General features: G+C 33.6%; 2 protein-coding genes across 3 annotated transcripts; both read right to left on the minus strand.

The window, feature by feature from the left end:
* Positions 1-326: 326 nt before the first annotated feature.
* On the minus strand, positions 327-4,675 carry LOC133307481 (ribonuclease H2 subunit A). Of its 2 annotated transcripts, none has more exons than XM_061507995.1 (8): positions 4,582-4,675; positions 4,424-4,495; positions 3,973-4,096; positions 3,803-3,833; positions 3,527-3,664; positions 3,353-3,440; positions 3,140-3,260; positions 327-504 (listed from the first exon to the last, which is right to left on the minus strand). In XM_061507995.1, exons 1-8 carry the CDS (start codon positions 4,664-4,666, stop codon positions 327-329), a joined length of 837 nt encoding a protein of 278 aa, XP_061363979.1. In that variant the 5' UTR covers positions 4,667-4,675. The 2 variants fall into 2 exon arrangements, with proteins under 2 accessions (XP_061363979.1, XP_061363978.1); XM_061507994.1 differs by having other exon boundaries at positions 3,803-3,890.
* Positions 4,676-11,029: 6,354 nt separating this feature from the next.
* On the minus strand, positions 11,030-13,530 carry LOC133307472 (uncharacterized). Its single transcript, XM_061507982.1, has 3 exons — positions 12,495-13,530; positions 11,804-11,958; positions 11,030-11,681 (listed from the first exon to the last, which is right to left on the minus strand). The coding sequence occupies exons 1-3, from the start codon at positions 13,090-13,092 to the stop codon at positions 11,427-11,429; spliced, it is 1,008 nt and encodes a 335-aa protein (XP_061363966.1). The 5' UTR covers positions 13,093-13,530; the 3' UTR covers positions 11,030-11,426.
* Positions 13,531-18,266: the final 4,736 nt, after the last annotated feature.

Below are 18,266 nucleotides of genomic sequence, written 5' to 3' on the forward strand. Positions count from 1 at the left end.
AACTGGAAACACTGTTATTCAATCGATCGATGCAGACATCCAGGATTGTCTAGGTGGGCTAATCATTTGAGAAGACAAACTTTTAGGTCGTATACAGAGAAATACAAGTTTAGTAATTAAGGTGATATAAAATTCAACTTACAAATACTAATTAAATTGACACAATACTAGCACTCGTCTGGTTAGACTGAGGATCATCCTAGAAAGATTATATACAGAAAATGCTCTCCAAAGATCAAATATTCCAATATTCTATAATTTCACATATCTAGAAATTACTGAAATAATGCAAAGGGCAGAGAGGGGACCATAATTAAGCATCGTTCTTAGAAATAATTGAGGTGCTCAAGTTTCCGAGCCTGAAAAAACCTACAACGTCCTTTACCACTTGATTCTATTTCTTCACTTCTCCTCTTGGATGAGGTGAAACCCACATTACTTAATTTCAATTGCCGCTTGCCACTATTATTAATGCTACCGCCATCTTCATCCTTGTCAGACTCCCTATAAACAATAACAAGTGTTAATGAAGAGATATAAGCACAAAAAACTCTCAAATTAAGCTTGAAACATAGAAACGGAGAGAAAAGGGACAATAATTTGTGCCATATACGGACGGGATGGATGGCTGTGCAAGTGATTTTAATTTCATCCTTAATAAAAGATACGATCCATGCCTAGAAACCAACTCAAAAGTTTAATCCGTTTAATGCCAAAAGGCTCTTTTAGAGTTGAAGCACGGACAAAACAAAGTCACCTAAAGCCTTGTGCTAAAGATAATTAAGATGAGTTGGATTTAGACACGGTATACCAAGGAATCAGCAATTAGATTCTTCCCGCCCACCTTCTTTATAAGGTAATTGAAGCACAAGGTAAAATATGCTTTGCATTCTTCCTGCTTCAAGCTCAAGGCTTGCGTGAGAAGTGTGTCAAAAATATAAAACGACGCCTGACACCTTAAGCTTTTAGGAGAATTGAATATTTTAAATTAGACTTGGATCTAAATGAAGTGTGCACATCAGCTATGGTAATTAGTCTCGACTTCTGACTTTTTTTTTTGTTGACATGAAAAGACACTGCAAAAAATAACCTATTTATCAATCTGAAAACAACAAGCAGAACTCAAATGATTTTGAATTTAATAAGGATGTGGTGCAATGGTGTTAAGACAACCTAAGAGCAAATCCCAAAAATTACTGTTGTGGGATTTGCTTAGATTTGAGATTGCTATTTTGGGAGGAAATGAACGCTGGAGCCCCTAACAAAACTAGTATTCTATGGAAGTTAAGAAAGAAAAACTAAAGAAAATGAAAGGCAGAACTGGTTTTAGTTTTTAAGTTGAGTCCAACATCTGACTTAAGTCGTGTACGGTGCTTATAAATAGCACCTAGCAGCATGTCAGCATTATTCTTGAATCATCCTGTTGGGTATCAGAAACGAAAATTAATGGAAATAAGAACAATCTGGAACTGAGTATGTATTCTGTAAATATGATTACAGATATCAACATCAATAATACCTTTATCCCAAACTAATTGGGGTCGATGATAAATGAACCAAAATGAAAGATACAAAGGGATTGAAAAAAGATAAAAAATAAAAACAAAATAAATAAAATAATATATATATATATATGGAAAAAAACTATTCTCATCATGTTACATGAGGTAAGTTTTTCTTCCTACACACCCTTCGATAACCGTGCAACATTTTCCTTCTTTTTTTATTCATTGGGTGGTGGGCCCCATCACTGTGTCTATGACATAAAATTCTTTCTCTCATGCAATATGAGACTAGATAAGCCTTATATATATATAGGGGAAAACATTTCTATAGCCACTTTAGATAAGGTTGTCTACAACTACCCCATTTTAACTAAGTACGACCGGTCAAACATCAAAATTGCATGTTCTCTCTCCGCCACGTCAGCCGACAGTGTCTGAGGAAAGAGAAAAAAAGAACAGCTTTATTGTTATAACTAAGTATGACCGGTTATACTTAGTTAAAAAGGGGTAGCTGTAGATAACCTTATCTAAAGTGGCTGTAGAAATACTTTTCCCATATATATATATATATATATATATATATATATAAAAGCAAAAATAAAAGGGGTGTAAAATAAATAAATAAATAAAAAGAAGGGGAAAAAAAGAAGAGGGAGGAGATGAAGAGGAAAAGGACTAAAAAGGACCATCTAGAACATAGGAATAACAATAGGTTTAACCCTCCACCATGCTTATAGTTTTTCTCTATTCCGTCCTAAGGCACACCATCTGCCAATCTATATCTCACTTCATTAAGTTTTTCTTTACTCTCTTCCCTTAAGTAAGTTTCGGTCTACTTCTACCTTCTTAGTATCGAGCTCTTGGTAACAAGTTTTTTTTTCTTACAGGAGCATCTAGGGGCCTTCTCTTTACGTGCTCAAACCACCTCAATCTATGTTCTCTCATCTTTTCCTATGTAATACAGAGGAAACAGAAAAAAATGAGACGAAACAGAACAAGAACAGATACACACTAGCAATTTTGAGAAGCCAACGCTCTCCCCAATCGCCCATGTGGCGCCCACAATTCACTCACTATTTTTCCTACCTTCCTCGGATCTCCTACACCCCTCATATTGATGGGCTGGCAAAGTGGAGCTCATGGCGGGAGAGACCTCCACTCATGGGTTAAGTGAGCAACAACATTAAAGGGGCTTAAACACTACAATCAAACCCAAAACCTTAAGGCATTAGGTGCATGGGTCCTTTCACTTATTTGGTACTCATTCACTCTATTCTTAACGAATGTAGGACTTCTTTCGCTCAATTCTTCAACACATATAACAATACCCCTAACCAAATTTTCCCTCCAATTCCCTCTAAACAGATTTCCACCCACAGCCTCTTCCACTTCAGCCTCTTCCAAGTTCCAAGTGGTTATCATCTGACCCCTGCTTATTCTTTCTTGTATACACCCTAGTTACTATGGGTCCATCACATCCACAGTAGTTAATTAGGCCTAGTTCAAGTACGCAAATGGAAAGCACAGCAAATAATTGACACGATGAACACATTAACATATATAAAGTGGAAAAAACTTGTGACTCATGTTCTATACAGTCACGGATTTTCCTGAAGATTAAGAAAACAGCTTACCACAAGACTTCCGCAATATCTTTAAAATAAGTAGTGCAGGTTCCCCAACTAAATCGGACCAATGTTGGAAATCCAAAGATAGAATGTTTGTGATGTTCTAGCCAAGACTTGGTTTGGGGATCTACAAAAATGAAAACATAATCAGATTTATCACACGTACAATGTTATTCAAAATGATAGACATGGCATGAGATGGACTGATGGCCTTCTCACCTCCTGGATATCCAGAGCCAAAGTTCCTGTGCATGTTTTCAGCTGTCTCATCGAGCACCCATTCTCTTAAAGCTTGGTCTCTTGTGACCTGAAAGGTTTGATTAAAGGTTGCAACTTGCAAGTAGACTATAAGACTTCATACAGCAGGTACTGTTATAAGGGAGAGATAGGTACCTTTGCAACTATGCTTGCACCACTGACAACAGGATAAAGACTATCAGCCTTCTTTGCAACCACAAATTTGATAGATGAGAAACTTCTAGACAGCTTCATTTCATATTTCTCTGGATCTCCAACTGTATCTATATAAACCTGAAAAGCACAAATTATATGTTTCTCACCTCTGCAGTTGAATTGTTATCTGCTTATTATCACACCGGTCCAAGTCATTTGAGCTGAATATGAATTACCTTACATTTGATATTTAACATAAGTTGGGGAAAGTTTTACCTCGGTTAGAAGCACTCCCATTTTTAGTACCCTATCGATGAGACCCATGGCAGAGTTATGAGATATCTCATTCAAGTTTATCTTATTCCTGATAAAATTATAACAAGGAAAGCATTCAGGAAATAGAAAAACCCAGTGAAACATCAAAGGACTAATTCTAGTTGATTTACTTCTTAAGCATTTTAGCGGAGAGTTCCCTTGGGTCAATGACATCAACAGCCCATCCAATAGAATCATTGGTCTTTAAAGTTTCAAATAATTCTTCCCTCTTCTCTTCTTTTAGTGTCTTGGAATCTGCACCAAGCAAAACATAATCGCCACAGTTTACATGAAAGCGGCATAACACATAAGCATGTCCCTTCGTTAGCGCGTTTATATGGCTAGACACTTATTAATCTACGTGTTGTGTCAAGTAACTGTTCAATTCAATTTTTTTCCAAGCAAGTCCCTGAGTGCCACTAATTTCAATCAAATTCCAAATTTCGCTTTTTATTGTTGTTAGGTGCACATATTTCTAAAGAAACCAATTCTAATGAATTAGCAGGGAACTGCTGCGTTTATACAAAACTTATAAACGCTCTTCCAATTGAAAATAATGAAAAAATCAAGTTGAGATGGTACCTGCAAAACTCAAAGTAGATAGGGTCTTTTGGTAGGAGCGAGCACAGTACAAACAACCATAGACCATGGGCCCTGAAACAGTTTGGAAGATATGTTACAGAGAAAAATGAGGGAATGCGAAGAGATTATGAGATTGCAAAAAGAGTGAGTAGTGAAACCTAGAACAGGGCCTCTTCCAGCTTCGTCGATTCCCATGATGCAAGGTTTAGATCCCCATTTTGGAACAAGAGCTTCAGATCCCATTCTAATTCCTTCCTTCCACTTCTTTCTTCTGATTCTGAGTTCTGAAGAGCTTTTCTAAATTCCCGCCATAAAACCTTCTGATTTTGCGACCCAGGAGAGTAGAGCGCAATCCAATTAGGGCCAGCCAGCTTAAGCGCATATATAATAATGTTTTAAACATTTCAAAATGTATAAAATGTCAATTGTATTTTTCGTTACGGAAAAGTAGAGTTGATATGTTTCATGTATTTAGCGGACTAGTTCGATAATAAAAACTTATATATATGTATTCAAAAAAAAAAAAAAAAACTTATATATATTATTTAAGAGTTTGTTATATATTTTATGAAAAATGTTATATTTACAATTTATTTTCGTTTACAATATCTTACAATTATATTTTTAATCGTTGATTTTCATCAACGATTATTATTTATTACTAATTAATAATTAATTAACGAGTTTAATTTAAAATAATAATAATCGTTAATTGACAAAAATTAAAGGTTAAAATATGATTGTAAGAGGTTATAAACGAAAATAGATTGTAAGTATAATATTTCTCATATTTTATTTTAAAAAAATACTTTTTAAAGTGAGTTTGTCGATTAAATAAGTAAGGTTATATTTATTTTAAATTTAATTTAAATTTAAACAAATCATTATTTACTTGTTCTTTAAATAAACACCCACAATAATTAACCATGGTAGTAAGCTCACTCCTCTTTTACGGTGTACACAGATTTCAATGATTATAGTGATTTTGATAAATTCGAGCGGAGACAATTTTATTCGAACTGAAATCATTCATATTATGGTGACGCTAGTTCTCTCTAAAAAAAGAAATTTACATTTACAATGATTATTATATTATTGGACTCATACTGTGTGTGTCAAACTTATATTAAGGTGATTTTTTCGATATTATTTTTTTCACTGTTAAAATTTGAAGTCAATATCTTAATTAAGAAAAATAATCTTCTTGTCACTTAATATTTCTAATTATTCAGCGAATAATTAGAAATATTAACTATATTACTATGTGATTGAAGGGCATTAGTCTAACATTTAAAAAGTATGTATACAATGATAGCCTTAGAAATTAAAAGAATAAAAATAAAAAATATATTTCATTAAAAAAAACTAAAGTAAATTTGTTAGTTTATTGTATTAATTTAAGAAAAATTGTTTTCATATGTTGTCGAAAGAATTTTTTTACCATTTACTTATGAGGTTTTGCTTTCAGGGTAAACATATGCTCTTCTTTTAAGGCTGAACTTTGGGGTATCTTGAAAGGATTAGAAAGTGCTTGAAGTGAGGGGTATAAAAAAATTATTCTAGAAAGTAATTCGCTTTTAGCAATCACTGGACTCATAATATGTGGTGTAGCAGTCCGTGAGAGGCAACTGTTCTCTCGTATACGAACACAGTTAGTTAAGGACTAACAAGTTTGTTTCCAACCTACTTTCAGGGAAGGCAACATGTGCGCTAACTGGCTGGTCAATTTCTTGCTTGATTCTCCTGAAGAGGCTGACTAGAGATATTTTGAGGAGTCTCCTAGTGATGTTTTGTTGATTTATCTAAGGGATCTGGCATATGTTGGAAGGGAACAGTTTGGTTGTTTCTTTCTTTTTTGTTTGGGCTTGTGCTCTTTTATTTACCAAAAAAAAAAAAGAATTGTTTTTATGCACAGCCACTTTTCGTCTCAGCCTTTATTTGTTTTTTAAATTGTTTTTTTACAATCGCGAATCCCACATATTTTTCTTAGCAAGATAGCCCATCTGCAATAATAAGAAACTAATAACTCCCTTAATTTAATGAGGAGGATAGTTATTTCTTATTTTTTGTAATAAATAAATGGGGGAAAAAAGCCAAAGCAAAATGAATTACACAGTAAATAAAGAACGATGGTGAAACACAACCCATGTGAGATAATGCGATAATTGTGCATTTCTCTTTCTTAATGGATGGTATTGTTCGCAAATGAGTTCCTTCGCATCAAACATCTCCATTGAAAAAATATATAAATTAACGCAGCTAACTGTATTGTTTCATTCACTTTTTATGATTAATGCCATGAGTTTTGTTCGATATGAACATTAAGGGTTCAATCGGTTTGATATTATTTTGCTTAATCTGAACTTAATTCTCTCACCTTATTATTTTGGTCTTTATATATGTTATATTAGCAGTTATTATTAGTGGACATGAAGCAATTATTGAACTAACGGTTATATTGATCGTGGTTTTATCAATACAAAGGGGACAAGGATCATGAATTGGGGCTCACGATTTGGACTCTAATTTTGGGTTCCAAGAACACGAGTTATTGATCGTGGATATTTTGGCTTATAATATCCGAAAGTATGGAACAAGTTTTATATTCAGTGAAGAATTACTTATCCCCAAAGTACTAAACATTTAGTCCTGAATTTTAGCAATCATCTCTACAATAGAAGTAAAAAAGAATGATGAGAGATACTAAAAATAAAAAAAAATAAAAAAATTTGAAATATAAATATATATCTAGTTGGATTCTCGTCAGCTTTCATGGCATCATAAGTTATGTTGGAATCAACTTTGTGGCATCTCATTGTTAACTTTGTGGAGACAGTACTTACCAACCTTGTTCATTCAATGAGGTGCTTGCTTCAGTCTTCAATAATACTTATCCTGCATCCCTGTCAAAATGTCAATATGAAGCAACTTATGTGTTAGATTTGTTCAACAAATGGCGTTTGAATTTACTTTTCAGGGGTATAGTTGGGACTGGGTTTAAAAAGTAGCTGGGCCTTTATAATTGAGTCTCTTAAGAATGCTCAGAACACCACAGGCTTTTATAATTTTTAAGGAAACATGTATGAAGCATTTAATACGGACTTATTTTATGTACTAAAAAAAATACGTACTTATTTTTATCTCTCTTTTTAATAAAAAAATAACGGCTTAGAAATTTAAATAAATTTACAAATTACAACACCAACATGTAGTTATAATTCAATAATCATAACTTAGGAATGATTAATAATTGTAAATGAAGTGAGTAAGTTTAATCTTATAACAATGTTAATAATTGTAAATGTCAGATAAACTACAAAGAAGCACCACCTTTTACATTTGATTATTATAAAAAAAGTATATAATTTAAAAGTAAAATTAATCTTGATTAATAAATGATTAACCGAGAAAGAGTATCAAATAAGCGCCAATATATCTCTTAGAAATAGTTTTTGCATTGAAAATGTAAATTTAGGACGAAAATGTCCTCTATAAAAAATGCAATTTTTTTAGGAAAATTCATCTGGAAGTGGATGCCATTAGTTGCACCAACTTTTTTAAAAAAAAATATTCAGAAACTTCAAATTGATTTATATAGTTTAAAAAGTATATTTTGGCAAAGATATTCATAAAAAGATAAATTGATGAAAACAACCCATACTAGGCAAAAATAAAATAAAACATTATTTTAATAAATAATTATGAATATATAGCTGTTTTAAAATTATTTATGAATTTATAGTACTCATTCATACTTGATTTGAGCATGAACGCTCACGCCTAATTTAGGTGTGACTCACGAGGCAATCATGCCAAATTTAAGTGTAACTTATCTGGTCTTGACACATGGCACACAAAAAATCAACTTACGAACCGTAAAACTTTGAAAGACCATAATTTTTGACTCAGGTATCTGAATTAGGTAATTTTTTTATTCCACATAACTTTTTGAGATCTACGCAATGACATCTCATTTGACATATTTTTCTCTCACAAACATCTAACTTTGTTTCATAGGTAGTGCATGAAGAATGACCTGGTTCTATCTTGCAAGCTCCACCACATCCATTGAAGAGAGATCAGAGCTCGTAGACACAGTGAGAGAGTGTGTGTTTGTGTGTGTGAGTGTTCTTTATCTTTGTTGAGAATAGTAATGGAAATGGAAGAAAGCGAGAGCGGGATGTAGTTTTTTAAAAAGATTTTTGAAAAAATGATAATATAATATAATGTGGTCTTGTTCCGGTGGTCCTTTTTTGAAACAAAAATTAATAGGTGGTTTTTTTGGCTCGAAAGTTCAAATTAGGTGATTTTTTTTATTCCATATAACTTTTCGATATCTATGCATTAGAACGTTTTCATAGAATTGTTTGTTAATGTTGGAAAGAAAAAATTTAAATAACATCATTTACAAAGATAAAATATGCCAAAGGAGCATCCAATTGCAGGCTTTTTATGAGACTTCTAGATTCTTCTGGTGAACTTTATGCTCTGAAACATGCTTTGATAAGAGGGTTTAAGGTGTTATATATATATTTGTAATAATGCATTAAGTATGCTTTAAAACACTTGGTAGAAAGTATATATTTTAATATAACGTTAAGTATCTTTATTTATAGATGGATTAATCCACTTTGGTGCCATATTTAATTTTAGACCATGACTTAAAAGATAAAGTACCAATTTACACTGATAAGAATACAGCTCGTAGGATAGGGATAAAGAAGTTCTAGTAGGCAAAAGACTGTGTTTGGTGTTGATTCAGAAAGAACTCAGAGGCTTCTGTGTTTAAATATTCGTATGATACCATTGTTGCAAATTTAAACTGTTTGTGAGAGATAAAATAAGTCAAATAAGGTGTCATTGCGTAGATCTAAGAAAGTTATGTGGAATCAATTTTTTTTTTTTACCAGATTCAGGTATCCAAGTCAAAATTATAACATTTTAAAGTTTTATGATTAAACTATTTTTTTATACCACGTAACGACTCACGTCTAAATTATGTGTGAATGACTCATGAGTCATGTCTAACTTAGACATGACCATTCACGCCAAATTTGGACGTAAATAAATGCTATAGATCCATAAATAGTTTCAAAATAATTATATTTTTGTAATTATTTATTAAAACTAGGAAAATTATACTCTTATGTTACATAAGAGTACTCTCTCATTTTACACTCACATAAAAAGACGTGCCTCATTTTTATTTCTTTTTTCTTTTTTTAAAAATTGGTGGGCCCCACTTCATTTATCTCACAACATGAGATAACTTTTCTCATACAACGTGAGAAAAGTAAAACCCTTAAAACTAATATTTTATTTTATTTTTGCCGCCCATACTATTGTTCATCGAATTTCGACTGCACGGAAAATGACCTTCATCCATTAGGCGATACCTATTTCTCTTCCTTTATTCTCTCCTCACTTTTCCCTCTTTTTCTGTTCCTATCACTTGCGGTGTAGTCACATGTGGCCCATCGACCGTTGTTATGCTCTCAAGCGAATAATATACTATTATTTGGCGAAAGCATTGCAATCACTGAACTATTTAGTGATAAGTTCATCATTAGGGCAAAAGTAACAATCAAAGTTAAAGAGTTTACAATAATAGGTGAGTGTTTGGTAGTATTGAAAGTTGAGGCGGTGGTTAGTAGTTAGAACGGTGCTAGTGATAGTGAGACTTTTCCGGTGGTAGCATTGTGCGATTGTAATAACTAATAAAGATGAGTAAAGTGAAGGTAACAAGTAACAACAATAATGAGGTGAGTGGGGAATGAGTTAAATGATAAATTGTTAATAATGGCAGTGGGGTGGTTAAGATAGCGCGGTATGGGAGTGTAGATGCGTGCCACAATGGTAATAATAATAGGAAAACTATGAAGCAAGAGAAACGTGAGATGATGGAGAGATAATGGAAGGTAGTACCGTATTGGCAATGTGACACGGTTGAAAAAGTTGACAGAATAACAGTGGATATGATGTTATGACAGACAAAATGTTGAGCAATATTTATAGATAATAACATATTTATTTTTCTCCCTACAACTAAGATGTTATAAACACCATTTTAATTTATTACGTGTTATATATACTATCGATATTTTTATTTTTATAGTACAAGAGATAATTTATTTTATGTAATATATAAAAAAATAAATAAAATTTGTTCATTTTTCTTTGCAAATTTTATTCACTTTTTTATGTATTATATTTGTCTCATGCAACATGAAACACAAGATATTAGACACAACATTCCCATATACTATATACATATAAAAGCTCATCAAGACGAGTAAAATATAAGCAAAGCATCAATAGTATGTGTTTTGCATGCCCCTCAAATTTTCGTACTCAATCTATCATATATTTCAACCCCTGTTTAATTAGCATGCCCCGCAATTTTTACTTCAATTATTTGTATTTGAAAGGTTTTGAAATATGGATCAAAACATGGACCATTTTTTTTTTTTTTAAAGATTTAGTAAGGAAGCTCGCTTTACAAACTGATATTTTAGTAAGAGGGGAGGGAACTTTGAAAAGGGGACACCACATGTTCTATAAGCTCATGAGCAAACAAGGACTTGGTTAAGGAATTTCAGCAAATTGTCGAATTACCAATCAAAACACACAAATTAGCTTGTTCTGAACAAATTCGGGTGCATATACTTGGATGTACATAACTAAGGAAAATATTCAAGACAACCTTATCCAAACTATCGCGAGGAAAAGAAAAAAGAAGAAGAAAACGCCCTCCTTTTCCAAATGCTATCACTGCTTTCTATTCCCCTAATCAAAACGCCAGGCTGACAGGCTCAAGAAGAATGTCCCAGACCACAAAAGCAAAGTACCAAAGCCTACACGTGCTGGGAGCTTCCTTCACAAGAACTGGCTTAAAAAAAAAAAAGCAAAAAAAAAAACGGAAACCTAATTTTACATCTATTGCGAAGCAAGCTTCCCAAATCATCCATGTGTGCGTAATGATTGAACCCATTGACAAGATATCTCACTTAACTATCATCTGGAGAATGGATTCCATTCTTTCTTTGTCCCTACACTTGCTGATCAAGTCCAAGTACTTCATAGCATCAATGGGTGGAAGCCCTTCAAGAAGAAACTTCAACAAACGACCGTGTGTTTCTTGCATCACATCAAAACATTGCTGTAGCGCACTCTCTTCTTGCTCTTTGCTCAACTCCAATGCCTCCATTAGTGGAAGTAATTCCACTTCCTCTTCCATGAAATGATGTTTACATTGTCCCTATGAACAAATTAACAAGGAAACCAGGGCCCAAATAAATAAAATAAAATAAAAAATTCAGATCTCTCAAATGCTAGTGACAATAATATTCAAATAGAATTATTCCTAGGGGATGAACTCACTTGCAATGACTTGAGCCGAGTAGAAAGGGTATACAGAGCCTCTCGGTAATCAGGGCTCCCTGAGTCCAAAACCCCAACGGATTTTATGACTTCTTGGATGCCATTCATGAGAGGTAGGTCCCTAGCATGTTCCTCCTTTGCAGCTTTAGTGAGTCCTGCAATTTTTATTTTATTTTTCCAAAGATAATTATTAATAATATATAATATATAATATATGTTTATTCAGAGCATTGCTTCAAAGGCAAGTAATACTTCGTTTATAACGTCTACTAAATATTTCACAATTACAATAAACCTCTTCCTTTCTCCTTTACAAAAACAATAATCATCAAACACTAATTTAGCAAAAGATTACAGCTAGCTTTATTAATAGCTCACGTTTTCACGGTTAAAAAAATCAAATCGAAATCCCTAAAAAAAAGTTGAAAAATCAACTTAGCAAGAGCAAAATATGTACTTTCAACGTCATCAACAAATCCAATTAAAACATAACACATCACATAGCAGAGAAATTAAATATGTGAGGCCAAATTTATTTTTATAAAACCAAAGAAACCTCAGTATCATCTTTGGGAAGAGTTTAAAGACTTAATTCTGTACCCACAATTGTGAAAGATGAACCGAATATTTAAAAAAAAAAAAAAAAAACTAAAGGAAAATTTGTATTGTTGAAGAATATTTTCAACGTTACCTCGATCAGCCTTATCAAAGACAGGGAATAGAACAGTCTCTTCCATCTGCGCGTGTTCCATCAACACTTCCAGCAGCTCCGAGTAGCTCCGAGCGAATTTCCTTATCTCCATCCTTGGAGTCCCCACAGACGGATCAACGGCCTTCTTCCCTCCACGTGTCGCCAGATCCTCCGCCCACCTCACCATCCTCTCCACGTGCCAAAGCATGCTCTCATGCTGCAGTCGTGTCACCCTAACCATCAACGGCGTCGTTTCCTCCTCCCGACCCCCACCGCCACCCGCAGCCGCAAGCGACGGAGTGGGGAATCGGTCGTCTATGAATCGGAGGAGCGTATCGCGGGAGCCCGAAACAACTTCGGATCCCACCTGGAGCGTAACTTGGGTATCCGGGTCGGACCCTACGACACGCTCCGTCGCCGTTTCGTTGGATGGAACGAAGTCCAACGAAACGGATTTGTGGAGAAGAGCGAAACGAATGTAAGCAGCGAGAATGTTCTTCGGCGACCCGTATAATCGGACGGTGGGGAACACTTTAGCTCCGTCATGGGGTACAATCTCCGCCGTCAATTTCTCCGACTTGCCGCAACAGTTGCCCATTAGAGAAAAGAACCAAAACTTGACGAGGATGATCGAGTTGAAATTATTGATTCCCGCGAAAAAAGAGAGGAGGAAATTGAAAAACGAGGGAAGAAGAGAAACAACGTGTTTCAGTGTTGGTTGTGGTTGGAGATTAGATTTAGAGAGTGGTGTTTGGAAGGAAAAAGGGGTTGAGGTTTATGATGGTTAAACGAACTGAAAACGACACCGTAATTTCGATTATAGCGACCGTGAGTATTGTATTGGTATTGAACGCTTACAGTTGCAGATACTATGCTATTGCTACGAGAGTGATTGGGTGAAAGAGAAGAGATTTGACTATTTGGGTTTTGGTTTGGTGCGGTGGCTTCTAAGTGAAGACCTGAACGGATATTGTGATGCTGTTTTATGCTTGTTCTGGAAGAAAGAAAGTAAAATTCCCTTCCTTTTATGCACCAACGAGGCAAAGAAATTTTGTTCTAATAATATCATGATAGATTTATTTTACCAAATATATGAGTAAGGATTTAATAAATGCAATCAAAATACTCACTTAACTAATCAATTAATTATATGGATATTATTTTTTATGTGAAGGAAAGAGGTACAGATTGCATCGTTATTCTCGCTAAATATTTACCAATGTGGTAAGATTATTGGACTTAGCTGATCCTCGAGGGATACGGGATATTATTGTAAGATTCATTTTATCATAAAATACAGTCAATAAGGAAAAAAAAAAGTCAAAACAAATTTAATGCTAATTTATTGGTAGATACAAAGAATGCCAAGATCTGGTAAAGTGGTGCTCCACATCCTTTCTTTTATACGATTTTATTGTTTTTTTAAATTATAGTAAATAAATTTATCTCTTTTATATATATATATATAGGGGAAGTATATTGTTACAACCAAGTTGTGTTACTATCAAGTGACTACCAATCAATCTCACCGTTAGATTAATTATGTTGATCCAACGGTTATATTTATTTTCATCTTTGTATGGTCATGATTCCACATATTTAAAGTGAAAGCATTAAATATGGGAAATCATAATATACAAAGACGAAAATAAATATAAAGTATTAAATTTGGGGAATCATTACCATACAAAGATGGAAATAAATATAATCGTTGGATCTATATAATCGATATAACGGTAAGATTGATTGGTAGTCACTTGGTAGTAACATAACTTGGTTGTCACAATATCTTTTCCCCTATATATATATATATATATATATATATAAAAGAAAAAATTATTAGTCATTTTAAGAAAGAGATAAACATATAAAAATATTTTTTTTTTAAATTTCAATTAAAAAGAATACTCATTTTCTCTCTCATAATTTTTATTTCTTATGTCTATTTCTCACTTAAAATGACATAATTTATGTCATTTAAAATGACATAACTTATATCATTTAAAATAACAAACATCAAACCCTATATAAAAATATGTGAAATTTATATTTTTTTTCCTCATATAAATCAGTCTTGTCTTACGTATTTTTATATATATAAAAGATGGGTAAAATGTGTGTTATTTTAAAGGATGTAAAATTGTGTCATTTTAAGAGAGATAAAGAGATAGATAAAGAAGGAGAGAGAGTTGACAAAAAACATAAAAGTGTGGATCCTACCTCTTAATGAGAGTGAAAAAATATAAATTATGTCATTTAAAAAGATAAATACTTTTTCCATAAAAGATAATTTATCTCTTCGTACATAAGATACATAAAACCTTTGCTTCATTTCTCTTTGGTTATTTTGTCTTTCTTGACTTGTTTCCTCGGAGTAACCGTCACGTTGTTTTATCGTCTTGCAATGTTTGGTTTCTGCGCTAACATTTATTTAACAAGTCATGATCATCCGTCGGCAAATATTCAATTATACTTATATTAAAAAAAAAATTCAATTATCCATTTATATTAATCGAAATGTTGCTCAATTGCAAGAAAGAGAGATTATTTGTTGCAGTCACTTGCTTTTTACGATACAGTTTCATATCTAAAAAAATTAAAATTAAAATACAAAATTATATCCTGAAAAATATATGTAAGTTGAAAATAACTTATTTTCAGCAACATAATATTAATAGAACCCTTATATAAAACTTCAGATAATCCCTATCCATTTTTATGTTTAATAAATAATCTTATATAAATTTAATTTTAACAATTAGTGTTCAGAATCTTTAATATGGGATGAATGACATTTGTTACAAAATAATACAAACTTATAGCTTTCGATAAAAGTATCTCTGCCTATTATCCGAAAATTAATCTGTGGGCACTTCTTAAATTAAAATCGGGAAATATTATTCTTATGCAACATAAGATAACACTCTTTCCTACACACTCATTGATTTCCGCGTAGTTTAATTTTCATTTTTTTATTTTTTATAAATGAGTGGACCCCACCCATGATTGTCTCTATGGTAGGAGAGAATTTCTCTCCTACAACATAAGATTAATAAAGCCCATTAAAATCTAGCAAAACTGCTACTTAATTATTTTTCTTTTCTTATCTTCTTCTATCTCTACAATAATCGAGTATTTATATACATAAAAGCTTAAACATGTATCATATATAAGTATTTAAATATGTTAATAGTTAGAAATTAAAATTTGATAATTAGAACTTTGTTGCCTGTGTAATTTTGTCAGATTTGATTGGATTAGTCTAACCATTGATGAATTGCAAATAAATTTAAAAAGATAAAATAAGATTAAACCAATTGAACTATATAATTTAATATATTAATTTATCATTCATATTTAAAACCACAACATTATATCAATAGAATTACTGAATTTTGATGGATTGGATTAGTTTGGTTAATGAATTATCAATCAACCAATCATTTCTTAAAAATAAATGGGTTTTGAAAGTGGAATATATTTGGTTATAAAATATGTCTAAATGCATTTAATTGAAAAAAATACAAATCTAATCCAATGTGCAAATGAAAACTGACGTTGCTTATTTTTTAAATTTATTTTCAGGCTACTACAGGGTGATACTTTTTTGGGTTTGTCAAATATCTGGTTACTGGACTAATTTTCCGTCATGCGACACAAACAACAAGGGGTAGGATTCACTTGTTGTTTTGAAAAAACAAAAAATAAATAAAAAATCACGGATTACAAAGGTTTAGCAGAAAAATTATTCAATGTGCTGTGACATAACATTTGTTTTCCCCTATTCATTTTTTGCAAAACTCTGTATATTCCTTTTATGTTTTACGTTTAGATCTCTTTCTTTCGAGGGACAGAGTCTATTAATATGATAATAATTTAGAGAGATAGTAATATCGATCAAACTTCCACTAGTGTTTGGCAGAAGATTTATTTTGGGATTTATGAAAAAGTGTAAGTGAATATTGGAAAATATCACGTTTGGTTCAGGTTTTTTTGAAGAAAATACTAGACAAATAGGATAGATGAGGAAATGACTTTTGTGTTGATTTTTGGATGAAATTCACTGTTACAGAATATCACTTGAGATGTCGTATTTTGAGATAACTGGGGAAGTGAAAAACATGTGCAAAATTTCTCCTGAACATAGATTTTGCAAATTTAAATGAATTTCCCTGATAATATTTCGGTCGACCAAACAACTTTTTTTATATTTTCCTACCAAACTCGCTTTCCAATCATTTCCCTAGTAATTACATTTTTCTAGTATTCAAAAAATTTCTCTTTAACCAAACGCCCCGCTAATGTGGAGTCAACATGAGAGAGATTCAATATAAATTGAGAATTAAGGGAAAGTATAAGGGTACAGTTGTTCTATGTGACTGAATTTTAACAGAGCAGCAGCAATTCAGATTTTGAAGCTGTTATGAAATATTTTCATATCCTAACCACCTACCTAATGATCCCTTAAAGGATAATTCTCCAATTATCCTAACAATATAAAACAGTAAGGCAGCTAAGGATAGAGTCTCTATCCCAACAGAAAGGAAGTTAAATTCTACTACAACTGGGAGATCTACACAAGTCCAAGAGGTAACCCTTATAAATAAGAGGTTAAAGACCTCAGGTATACATTTTTTTAACCTATTTGCTAATACTGCCAATACTGTGCACACACTCACGTCTTGGCTATAAGCCTATTGCTTGTGCGCAGTGATTGGGACATCGGCTATAAGCCAAGTATACATCAGTTTATACAGTATCTCTGAGCGCATACCATACGGTATAGCAATACGGTCTTTCTAGGACCGAACATTGGCGCCGCCTGTGGGAAACGGCAAATTTCGACTCCCATCCATGGTGAACACGCGCGGCATAGCACGAAGCCACAGATTGCAGGCGACCTCGCGCGCCCTGAAATTGTTGAAACCACATACATATGAGGAGACAAATCCTACCGCAAAAAAGGCTTTTGATCCTCCGAGAGACTCTAGAATGGAGCTCTAGATCCAAGCAGATCACGATTTGACAAAGATTCTCATCGTCGCAATTCTTGATGGAGCAAGTGAAGACCTGTAGGTCATTAAATCATAAGGAAAAAGCTCCAACTCAGCCCAATGAAGGGCTTCACCTTTAATAGCTCGGCCTCGGCCTTGAGCTCAGCCCAACAAAGGGATTCAAGTTTAAAAGCTCGGCATTAGCCTTGAGCTCAGCCCAACAAAGGGATTCAACTTTAATAGCTCGGCCTCGGCCTTGAGCTAAGCCCAACAAAGGGCTTCAAGTTTAAAAGCTCGGCATCAGCCTCGAGTTCAGCCCAGTGAAGGGCTTCAACTTTAATAGCTCGGCTTCGGCCTTGAGCTCAGCCCAACAAATGGCTTCAAGTTTAAAAGCTCAGCATCAGCCTCGAGCTCAGCCCAGTGAAGGGCTTCAAGTTCAATAGCTTGACCTCGGCCTTGAGCTCAGCCCAACGAAGGGCTTCAAGTTTAATAGCTCGGCCTCGGCCTTGAGCTCCAACTCAGCCCAATGAAGGGCTTCAAATTTACTAGCTCGGCCTCGGCCTTGAGCTCAGCCCAAAAAAAGGGCTTCAAGTTTAAAAGCTCGACATCAACCTCGAGCTCAGCCCAGTGAAGAGCTTCAAGTTCAATAGCTTGACCTCGGCCTTGAGCTCAGCCCAACGAAGGGCTTCAAGTTTAATAGCTTGGCCTCGAGCTCCAACTCAGCCCAATGAAGGGCTTCAAATTTATTAGCTCGGTCTCGGCCTTGAGCTCAGCCCAA

The sequence above is a fragment of the Gastrolobium bilobum genome, unplaced genomic scaffold, assembly GCF_033153095.1.
Source record: "Gastrolobium bilobum isolate Gb01-03AN ecotype WA unplaced genomic scaffold, APGP_CSIRO_Gbil_v1 utg2836, whole genome shotgun sequence".
NCBI classification, from domain to species: domain Eukaryota; kingdom Viridiplantae; phylum Streptophyta; class Magnoliopsida; order Fabales; family Fabaceae; genus Gastrolobium; species Gastrolobium bilobum.